Below are 12,026 nucleotides of genomic sequence, written 5' to 3'. Positions count from 1 at the left end.
TATATATATATATATATAAATTAGCGACGAAATACCTTGTATATAAAAGTATGTTCAAACTAAATTATATTTTCGCACTTTCGCACTTGCGAATTGCAAACGTTTCATACAACAACGTTATGTTATCATCCTTTTGTAGAAATATACAAGTTGTTGTACGAGGTACAAAATATATATAAATTAGCGACGAAATACCTTGTATATAAAAGTATGTTCAAACTAAATTATATTCTCAAATTTTCGCACTTGCGAATTGCAAACGTTTCATACAACAACGTTATGTTATCATCCTTTTGTAGAAATATACAAGTTGTTGTAATGAAAAACGAGGTACAATAACGTACCTTTTGAGATAAAAGCTTTACAAATGAAAGAGATTATTGGTTATTTTGATGAAAATAATTTTAAAATATACATACATTCTAGAACGTTTGTGATAATCGATATGATCGATGGACTTTGACTCCAAAAAGTAATTATTAGATCCATGGGCGCTGAAAAACAAATTGGTTATAATTTATCCAGCTCAAACTTGGGCGTCCGCGCCGACGCTATAAAACTGTATGAGAATAAAAAGAATATATATATATTACCTATTTGTGTACGTCGCAAAATGTATACAATGTGTCAAAATGTATACAATGCTTCGTTTATTTCATCGATCGCCGCGATGTCGATCCAGCAATTCAGCAGTATTACGAGCGATCAAATTTACTTGGCCAGCGTGAAACGTTATTGATTTTGAAGAGACGAACGTGTTTGTCGGGAAATGCGACAGCGAAATTGAGCGGGATCCTCCGCGATCTCCCATTAGCCGACAGTCGCGCACGGTACTTTCCAGCGACCCTATTGGCTGTCCGCTTTCCCGCCAGTCTAGTCGACGAAACTTCCGGTATGCGTGTCGCTAAATCCGTCTCTTCTTTCCCCTCTCCATGTTCTACTCTCTCATCCCTGCCCCGCTACGCCGATGACGCACTCCCGCCCCGCCATTGCTCATCGATTGGAATGTAATCAGGAACGTAAACACTCGGCTTGTTTTCGTCGATCGCATGACTGTTCGTTATACTATTTTTTTTTTCTAGCAGAGAAGATCAATAGAATAAAATTCTTTATTTCGCTACAATTATTGTGTCATTATATAAAGTCTATTTAAAGCAAATTAATATATACTTGATGCAACGATCTTTTTTAAATATTCACAATTTAAGAATCTGATATAAATATATAATATACTAATTAAACTTGAAAAAATATCGAGTTCGTAAAGATTATAATTTAAAGCATTTTAATACTTTATGTTTGATAGTGTAAAGTAAAATGCAAGCTAGTAAATTCGTATAAAATAAAACAATTTTAATTAAGAAATAGATCCATTAAAAAATTGATTAAATAGATCAATCATTTTTCTTACGATATTCATCTTCTCCAACAGCAAACACGCGATTCATTCAACAAAGAAATTTAGTAATCAAAGTCGAGATGAATCAAATCATCTCGTATAAGCTTTCGTTGTTTACGTTATTCATGAATGAAACTCGCTCGACGAATGCTGAATGAAAACACTCATCAGGTCTTTACATATAAGGAAAAGGTAACGAGATCGATCACTTGTTAGATTATAGAAAACCTCTACGTCTAGATCTTGTCGGAGAAATGACGCGGCGAAATTTGCGCGTTACCTTGACGAGATAAATCTCGGACCGAGATGAAGGGATACCTAGAGCGCGTCGCACGATCCTGAAGCGATGGCGCGCGATTGGTCGAGAGTGAATGCGCGCGTCCCGTGATGCTTCGCGCCTGTGAATCACGACATCACGAGCCGAGAGCCGAGAGGAACGAGGGAACGCGAGACGCCTGGCCCGGTCTTCTCCATTCGGCAATCGAACGATACGGACGTGTCGTGCAGTCGCAATACGATCCTTTACTCGAGTGTGTCCAGTTGCAGCAGCGTCGCGTGCGAGTCCACGTGTTTACTTACGCCGTGCGTAAACGCAAGAAAACGACGATGGCCGATCAGGAGGGCAAGGATTTCAGCGAGGATATCGCGGAGCAGAACTTTGCCGAGCAGAACGGCGATGCCGAGAACGGCGGTGCCGGCGGCGACGCCGCGGACAACAGTCAGGAATCTCAGGAGGACAGGTAATTCGTCCGCCGATCATTTCTCCCCGCGCGTTTGATCGTCGATTGTCTCGGATCGCTCGCGGATCTTCACCTCGTCCGGCAATTCTCGCGAATATCGACGATAGCTTCGCGACTCGCGAAGTCGCGACCACGACCCGCGACGCGTCCCTCACAAAATGGCGAAGGCGTGCGGGAGTCGCCAGTCGCCATCGTCCGTAATCCGTTCGCATCCAAGCGACGCGAACGCTCACGTTTCGACGTTACGGGCTTCTCGCTTCGTCTTGGTGCGTCGCGCACGTGGATATTTGTCGTTTGCGATTAGAATCCCTCGATTCGAGAATACGAAGGTAACAATGTGCTCGCGTATGAATGAATGGAAGCACCGGACGCGGGCTCTTCAAGGGCGCGTCCAAGCATCGTAAGAAAGAGACAGACGAATGGAAAGAGATGGTGGAAATATAAGAATATTTCACGTAAACGTGAATATACGAATATATCGCGAATTCAATACGAGGCACGCGAAAAAGGCGTCATTTTGTTGCTTGGTCGCGCTCGCCACTTCCGTTACAAGCACGTGGAAATCCGTCCCTTGTATCGAGCGGAAATTCCGCGCGTAAAAATGAGTCATCTCTGCGGAATAACGTTCATGTTTTTTTAATGCAATGATCAAATAAGTAGAAGAATAAAATCATTCAGGGAGAGCGCAATATGCCAAAGAAAAGAAAAAGAAAAAAAAAGTTTATATCGTTGCTATACGCACAAAATGTTTATAGACTGTAAGTCCTGTGAGTTCTCATCTCTCTAGCTGTTGTTTTGCACAACATTGTGCTCCTCTTTTTTTTTCAACCTATTCTTTTCAGCGTAGCCAGATCTCGAGTTGGATGAATTTTTACGATATGGGATTCATATCTGTGTAAATATTTTTTAATGCGCCATTATAGCACGAGGGTACGCACGATCTCTCTGTCGCTGTTTTTTTTTTTTTTTTTTTTTTTTTTCTTTCTTTCTTTCTTTCTCTCAGCATTTTATTTAAGAATTTTGCATCTTTTATTTATTTATTTATTTATTTTATTTTTTTTTTTTACTTACTTTCCTGTAATATTGCATTTTTGCAAATCTTTACGTTAGTTTGTGATAGCTGTACAAAAAAAAAAGGGGTAAGCATCACTATAGATTAAATTCTAAAGATATATAAAACTTTTCAGAAAAAAAAGGATGTAATCTCCAAATTTTATAATTTTAGTAGAAATTAATATATAATTAATCTTTGCTTGCTCGACTATCGATATATATCGTATATTTGAAAAAGTATTATCGTTGAATATAAATTTGGAGATGTACTTCCTCTTATCCATAATTAAAAATGTGTTCATAACAAGGGACGTGACTTCTATGTACAAAATTGCGGAAGTAAATAGCCAAACGTCAGTGCTCCACTCTATACTTAACACATCTAGAATAATGAAAAAATTGGAATAAAATATTGCATGCTACATTTTGCAAGAGTAACATAAGATACTTGTGCATAATATGAATAAGCATTAGTCTGTAACTTTATATGTGCTGCTGTTACAAGGTATACATATTTATCTGTTGAAGTTTTGTAACTCTGTGTAAAATCCTTATTTCCATTCCTCTTATCTAATTACTTAATTATAGTTCTGTAATTGATAAAGACAAAAATTGTGGGTTCTGCAGTCGATCAGATTTGTCACAACATCACGCAAGTAATAATCGTAATATCTTTATAGAGCGTAAACTTTCAAATATACAATTTTTTGGCCAGCTGAGTCTTCTATCCTTGTACATTGTATTGCAGCTGAATTCTGGTAATAGTCAATTGCTTACGATTGACAATATATACATTTATCTGGATTTGTGTGAACTGAAACCGTGTGAAGCCTTATACAGTGATTTCAAAGTCAGAATTATTACGAGAAGTCTACGTCAAGTTCAAGTCCATCACGTTCCCTCACGAAGCGAAGTGGAAGTCGAGTTAATTCTGTCAGATTGATAAGTCTCGCACAGATACACACTTGTCTGCTGGGTCACGCGTAGAGTAATTTCCGATCCAAATGCTGTTTGGGCGTGACCAAAGCACAGAATCACTAGGGCCAATGCAAAAATCTCCAGTAGGTCGGAACGCCATTAACTCCAGTTTATGTGGCTTGATCTGCAGGTGATCAACAACGGTTTTCACATGGCGGGCGGCTCGCAGATGGAAAACATGACCCGACCAGCTACTGATTACCGGCGTGTGATGTGACTGGTGCCCACGGTATTTATCACCAGCCCTAGACGATATTAAAGAAATCAGATATATTAGTAATAACAGATCAATTATTATGTTGAATAAACTGGCAGAAAAGCGATAGAAAACAGAGCTTGTAACTCATCGTTAAAATACAAAGAAAGAACGAGAAATATATACATATATCAAGATTTGAGACAATTCTTGCATTGTATATTTGTCAATGAGCGTTATATAAAGACAGTAAGAGACAGAGAGAATGAGAAAGAGAGAGAAACAAGCACATACATATATATACATAGAATAATATACGTACATATATAAATAGAAATAAATATTCGATACTATTGATCTATATTATGTACACATAGATGTGTCAATCGAAAGTATCAATAATCGTCTATCATTAAATTGTAATGTAAAAACAATTTTTTTAGCTTTTGGATATAGAGTTGCAGTCTATCCTAGCATATGCCATATTCTTTGGGCCAATCAGCAGTCAGAGTACCACTTGGAAAAATTAAATCTTGTTTCCTTTAGGCGCAGCTGTATGTCAACTGGAGTTGTAACTATTGCTTGGGTTCTCATATATGAATGTCAATATAATAGTACTTTACTCTCTCAATGCATTGATTTTTTTATTAGTTGCTAGCGAAATGCTTTCTTTTTATAAGATATTATAAGACTTATAAGATACACGTTGTGCAAAGTAATACCAATTTTTTTTTTTTTTTTTTTTTTTTTTTTTTTTACGTATATATATCTACTTTTTTCCAAGTTTTTCATTTTCTTTTATTTTTATTTATTTATTTATTTTTTATTTTTTACCATAAAACGTTCGAATCTCAAGGTCTCTGTGGTGTGCAAAGCAGTCTTCTCATGATTGTTTCTCGTAATTTTTCACAAAGATTGAATATATATATATAATAAGCTATTTTCATAACTCTAGGAATGATATTCTCCTATATTCTTATAATTCCTATGTGAATTGTGATTATTACGTTTATTAAGAAGTCTTTTCTAAATTTCGACGTTAGTGGTTTAATTAGTTGTAGCTTAAACATATGCATCATAGATATATATATATTTATAAATATTTATATATAGTCTTTTATACTTACATGTGTGCGATATAATATATACACATTTGTTTAAATCAAATTCCCTACCTAAATCTTTTCGATTAAATCAATCCAGTGCCCCTTTTGCGAATGACACTACAGGTCTGTTTCTTGCATATATCGCGCGTCTGCATTCAATTTTTTCATATCTTAACATTGATTCTGATCTTTCCAGGGATCAATTCAATATTCCTTTTTTTTCCAATAATAAATGGAATTGTTTCTCGTTTATCAAAAGTAAAATTTTCGCTTCGATCTCAGTTCTTACTATCAATTACCACGTTTGAAAAATTCATCTGGTGAAATAAATTCGTTCCGTTGCTTTACAGGTCAGCTGGAGCTAACCAGGATTCTCTGAACGATAGGTATTTTCAATCTTTATTACTTTTTTCTTTTTCTTTTTTTTTTAACGTAACAACATAACGGAAGTGTTAAGAAAGTGCAAGGAAAATTGCATGCGATAATACGAGATGATGAAAAACTTAGAAATGCAAAAGTTACGCATCCAGGTGATAATCAGCTACGCGATTATTTCATAACTTGTAATAGTCACTTGCGAAAGAGGCCGAGGCACATTACTATGCGCTATCTTTTACCGTTTTTATTACAGATAACTTTTTTGCGCACAGTTGCAGAGACATTTGACAATTTGCTGACATCGCAATCCTGAATAACGATCCTATTTAAACTGATAAACTGTAAATTGCTCGCTATAAATATTCGGTTCCATGGTAGTAATTAAAGATTTAAAAATACCTTCTGTTTGCTTCCATTAATTTTAATTTCCTGTTTTTTTTTTTTTCGCAGGAAATTATTTGTTGGCGGTTTAAGTTGGGAAACAACCGACAGTGAGTAACTCTCGCTTTATAAAATTATCTCTAAACGGTAGTAAACTCTGCAAAGTTCTAAAAAATTGTAAAATCAGAGAAAATAAAAAAACATGCTATGATGTAATTTCTTAGGACACCTTTGGATGACAATATCAAGAGAATGTCATGTGAAAAGAATTATTTACTGAGCTTAATATAACGATTAGTTATATAATTATATTTTAAATGACTCGAGTGTGTGTTATATTAAATAAATTTTAAGGATTTCTACAAAGATCGTTTTATCAATTTTTAGAGGAACTGAGGGAACATTTTAGTACATACGGCGATATTGAAAGCATCAATGTCAAGACAGATCCTAATACAGGGCGATCAAGAGGGTTTGCCTTTATCGTCTTTGCTAAGGCTGAATCTCTCGATAAGGTATATAGTTTTGAATTTTTTATACCGTTTTTTTGCTCTTATATATATGAAATGATGATACTATACCAGTTCTGCTGCTGAATATATGTGACGATAATTCTTTTCTGAATCTTTATAAGAAATGTTTTTAATGAACCATCACATTTTTATACCAAAACAACTATTTTGTAAGAAACATACAATTTTCAGATTATGGCAGCTGGTGATCATGTTATTAATAATAAAAAAGTTGATCCCAAGAAAGCGAAAGCCAGACACGGTAAAATATTTGTCGGCGGTCTTTCAACGGAACTTTCCGACGACGACATCAAGAATTTCTTCTCGCAATTTGGAACTGTAAGCATTATATCATTTTTTGCACGTCAAATACTTTAAATCAGCATTTCCTATGAATAACGGCGGAATATTGGAAAATCTTTTAGATCGTCGAAGTAGAGATGCCATTCGATAAAACAAAGAATCAGAGGAAGGGATTCTGCTTCATCACTTTCGAATCTGAACAAGTTGTTAATGAACTACTAAAAACCTCGAAACAAACGATAAATGGTAAAGAGGTGAGTAAATATACAACTATTATATTCATTATTACAAGGCCTTTGTTCAAATACTAAATCTTATTTATAAAGTTTCTTTTTGAATATTCTAAACGATGAACATTATAAATGTTAAAATATGTGTACGAATTCTTCCCTCTTTCTCCTAAGACGGTTATAAAAGTTTGACGCAAGACAAGAAAGATTTTAATTTAAATGATATTTTTCATTACGAATATAACGACTACCTTAATAAATCTCAAATAGGTCGACGTAAAGAAGGCGACACCCAAGCCCGATGGTATGATTGGTATGCGCGGAGGACCAGGCAATCGTGGTAGTCGTGGTGCCAGGGGTGGCCGAGGCCGTGGATTCGGTCAAGGCGGATGGGGACAAAGCGGCTACGGCGGTGGTTATGGCGGTGGCTACGGCCAAGGAGGATACGGCGGTGGCTACGATGGATATGGATACGATTATTACGGTGGCGGTGGGTACGGAGGTTACGGTGGCTACGACTACAGTGGATACGGTAATTTTATTGATTATTATTAGAGTCGCGGCGACAGATTCAACGTCTGTGCGATTATTGTCGAGAATTTTTTTCTTTGCTTTTTTTTGTTTTATTTTTTTTTCTTTCGAGAAAAAAAAGTGATCAATGGCAGATATGATTATCCATTGTTACCGTCCCAGTGTATTCGGCAGACGCGATTAAGACGAGCATTTTGAAAAAAAATTATATGCATATTATGTCTGCTTTAATTCCTTTGTCGCACATCTGAGTCGCTATGCTGCTTCAATTTTTCTTTCTAATTAATCAATAGTGTTTTTACTGCAAAAATTTTTATTTTACTAAAGTAAGCTAAAAGACAAACCAACATCATCTGCTTCGTCAGTATGCAATATTTAGTCATGCAAAAAAATGGAATGATCAGAAGTTGACATTTTATGTATATATTATTATACAAGGTGATAAAACATAATGTGATATTAATCGTAATTTGATAGAGTGCGAGTGTTGGTTTACAAATAGATCAACTATAATTGTCAGTATATACATACATATATATATATATACATACATATACACGTACTGACATTTATATATATATATTTGTGTTAAATTTAATTTATTGACTATATGTCAGTTTTGTAAACTGTAAAGGATTGCAAGAAATTATTTTCTAATCAATGGTAAAAAGCTAATTAGTTTATCGTCGACTATGTTGCTCTACATACATAGCCAATGTAAACCAGCGACTCATGCTCACGAAATATGTCTTTTGGATTGTTCTTCCAACATATAGCATGATGCAATCTATAATAGCTATTTATGCATTCATGCAATCAGGATTCAAAGATTATGTGAATCAAACATAATTCTGCTTATTTTCCACTTTAAATCTTCTATTTCCGGGGTGTTTGGCTAATCATTTAACTATAACCAACTAATCTACCTCTAATAATTTGCTGAGTTATATTCTTTGATGGATATATTCACATACGCATACACATATACATGAATAAATATAACATAAAGTTGTCAGTAAATGCGTGAAGACAAAGAGACAGAGAAAGTTTTTACAATATCTTTTGTGATCCTTAAACAGTTTAAACATCTTTAAATTAATATAAATTGTATTATATAGCATCTATTTTTTTTTAATTAGGCGTTTATTAATAAAATTATGTTTATATTAACATAAAATTGTGTAATTGGTCCATATTACAAGATGTAATATTAAAATGGCAGGTTCAATAAATTATGCGAAAGTATTCTCATAGATTCACTGATTAATGTCAGCAAATCAATGATCTTAATAGTCACTTTTTTTAAATCTCGTTTTAAAATATCTTTTATTGTTTCCTAGGACTTCATGAAATCATGCATTCACTACAACATTATATTAACATACATGAAACTGCAAGGTGTATGTGTTGTGTAGAGAAGGTTAAAGTAAAGCTGTATAGGAGACTATTTGTATGAGACTGTACATTGAATTCTTTGCTCCTGCTTTTGATCTCGCTACAATCCTCGCATGCTGTTTCTCATTTATTCCATACTTCATAACGAGCATGTCAAACGCGATGAAATCACAAAGGCTAAACATATTATATATGCTCTCGCTACAACACATGAAAATGATGAGAATGATTGTATCTCGTATGATTTTCAAGATTAGCTTATCCGACATGCTATTTAAATCAAAAGGCACTGTATCTATTAAAGTTGATTACGATCCATTAAAGAGAATACGAGCTGAACAATTTCTCTGTGTATCCTAATATTTTATCTAATCAAAAAATATTTAAAAACTTATGATCTGTTACATATAAAAATGCCTTATTCTTTGTCTTTATTAATTTTTCGAGTTTTTAAAAAGATTATTATGTTATTATTTTTGTTTTGATATAGTGACAAACCATTTTCAGCATGGCATAAATCGTTTCAACGACATAAACTTTATGTGCATGTCATTTTTGCATTCACGCAACTGCTAAATCATTCCAAGTGTGCTCCAACAATCTCTGCATCCTTTCTCAACAATTTTTGTATTCAGAAACTTCAAGAAAGCTGCCTTTTATTAATGTAAAATATTGCATTATGTAGTACAGTCAATTACTGGCTTTCGTGATATATTTCGTGGAAGGTGCTCTACAAAAAAATAGAACTATTAATATTAGACAAATGAAATTATTAGTATCATTACATTAAATATATATAATTAATTATCGTTGTTTTCAAGCGCCATACACGCGCATAGATATTTCCTTTTAATGTAGAAGAAAATGAACGATCTTATGTCTCGGTACATATACGACAACTGATCCCATTATGCTCTTTATGCCGTGTGTTCCATGAAACGCAGACGGATACGGCTACGGCGGTGGTAATTACGATGGTGGCTACAGTGGTGGGCGTGGTGCACGCGGCAAAGGTACGCATTATAGCGTCCTTTCTCTCCCATGCATTTCATATTTATCCCTTATTGATGACATTTTGAACGGCATATATTCCATCGTCCATATTCGTAATTTTTTGTACATATTAATTACATTCATCTATGGTTTTTTTGTTTCTCACAAAATCAAAAATCTCACTTATCCGCTTTCTCTTTCTCTTCATCTCTTGCTATCTGTCCCTTACTTGAATATCTGTTTTCTTTATCTTTTACCTTTATTTGTTTTATAATTGTTATGTTGATATGTGTATACATGTGAAACATATGGAGATGAATATAATTTCTCACACACACACACATAAATTTATGGAAAAATTATTTTCATTAGATGACAAAAAATATGTGATCAAATTATTGTAAATTATATTATAAAAGTGCAATAAATTTTTGACTGATGTATATTATAAAATATATACTTGGTCAACTTTTGGATATCGGTAACGATTCTTCTTGTGAGCGTGAAAAAACATTGCAATGTCTTTATATTAATCTTTCCATAAAAATCTAATTCTGTTTTTTCTGTTTCTAACACGATATATGTACCCTCAAATATTATCTCACATTTAGTCATTGATAGCTATAGAAATGTATATAAGGAAGATAAGAAAAGTATAAATTGGAACGCAGCCTGCAGCTTACTGCCTTAGCCTGTAGCCTTTACATAGATACTCAATAGCCTTCTTTCGGCTTGTACTATATCTATTATTTTAGCTCTATTATTTTCAAAGAGATATGGCTTGACATTTTCTTTCGTAATTTACATATCATTTAATTTCTTGTATGGATAAACTAGCGTTATATGCAACTGGGTGGGAGGGTTTGACTAACAATGTGCATTACATGGGTATGTTTCAGGAGGTTCAGGCTATGGTGGCAAGCAGAGAGGTGGTGGTGGTGGTCGTCAGAACCAGAGGCATCAACCCTATTAATGAGGAGATTTTCCTCATTTGCGACTGCAATGCAATTTGCATTGTAACTGCCGGTGAGTCAGCTCCAAAGTTCCTAATGCTCTTGCCTCTATCTCTGCACATCTTGCCAAATTATAAGAAGATTTTTGTGTATGAGAAAATATCGGTTTTATATCAGCAAAATAATGTATGTGCATATAATCTTTGAGATTACTTAAATATTTTATTGAGGTAAAATCTAAAATATCGATTTTTCAAAAGTTAGAAAGTGAGATATATGCACTTACATTTTTAAAATTTTCTATTTTTATTTTTTACATGTCTACAAGTAATCATTTTTAATTATAAATAAATTTTTTTAACTTTCTAAAGAAAATTAAAGCTATCATATTTTTTCCTAATAATCCTTAATCCATAAGTTGGGATTGTAAAAATCGTTTTCCTTGTTAACCTTGGATGAATATTCTGTTTCGTATGTGTATTACACAAAATTTTATATGTTATTATTTTTACTGCGCCAATTTTTACCTTATTTCTACGTTTTAAGTCCATATTGTATATTTGTTACATCTTCGTCTGCATCAAACCCATGATATTTATTTATTGTACAATATTTTATTAATTTTAACTTGTGTCTGAAATAAAGTGTGCAATGTGTATAATTCAAAGTGGTTTTTTTTTTATTTTTTAAAATTTTTCTTTTTCAGGTATTACGAAGCGGGATTCCCGTTCAAGATCATATTACTCGTCCAATCATTCCATTAAATCACGTTATCTTCGGCAATAGTACTGAAAAGCGAATATTCGAACATCAGAATTTTAACAGAGATAATTCGTTACTTTCTTTTTTTTGTATATATAAATATATGTATAAATATA

General features: G+C 33.9%; 1 protein-coding gene and 1 non-coding gene across 10 annotated transcripts; both read left to right on the top strand.

Annotated features, from left to right (window-relative positions):
* The first annotated feature begins 1,771 nt into the window (after positions 1-1,771).
* On the top strand, positions 1,772-12,015 carry LOC115244042 (RNA-binding protein squid-like). 9 transcript variants are annotated; one of them, XR_003885302.1, is made up of 10 exons: positions 1,772-2,139; positions 5,823-5,858; positions 6,301-6,341; positions 6,619-6,746; positions 6,936-7,082; positions 7,169-7,300; positions 7,547-7,766; positions 10,147-10,215; positions 11,095-11,221; positions 11,855-12,015. XR_003885302.1 is itself a non-coding variant. In XM_029821406.1 (9 exons), exons 1-9 carry the CDS (start codon positions 1,787-1,789, stop codon positions 11,166-11,168), a joined length of 1,242 nt encoding a protein of 413 aa, XP_029677266.1. In that variant the 5' UTR covers positions 1,772-1,786; the 3' UTR covers positions 11,169-11,809. The 9 variants fall into 9 exon arrangements, 3 of the variants coding, with proteins under 3 accessions (XP_029677266.1, XP_029677268.1, XP_029677267.1); XR_003885300.1 differs by having other exon boundaries at positions 7,547-7,808; XR_003885301.1 differs by lacking the exon at positions 5,823-5,858 and having other exon boundaries at positions 7,547-7,808.
* On the top strand, positions 6,434-6,516 carry LOC115244074. Its single transcript, XR_003885319.1, has one exon. It is a non-coding gene; the product is annotated as a small nucleolar RNA SNORD58 (small nucleolar RNA).
* Positions 12,016-12,026: the final 11 nt, after the last annotated feature.

Source organism: Formica exsecta, unplaced genomic scaffold, assembly GCF_003651465.1.
Source record: "Formica exsecta isolate Colony F162 unplaced genomic scaffold, ASM365146v1 scaffold79, whole genome shotgun sequence".
NCBI lineage: Eukaryota > Metazoa > Arthropoda > Insecta > Hymenoptera > Formicidae > Formica > Formica exsecta.
This window is presented reverse-complemented; position numbering and strand designations above follow the sequence as displayed.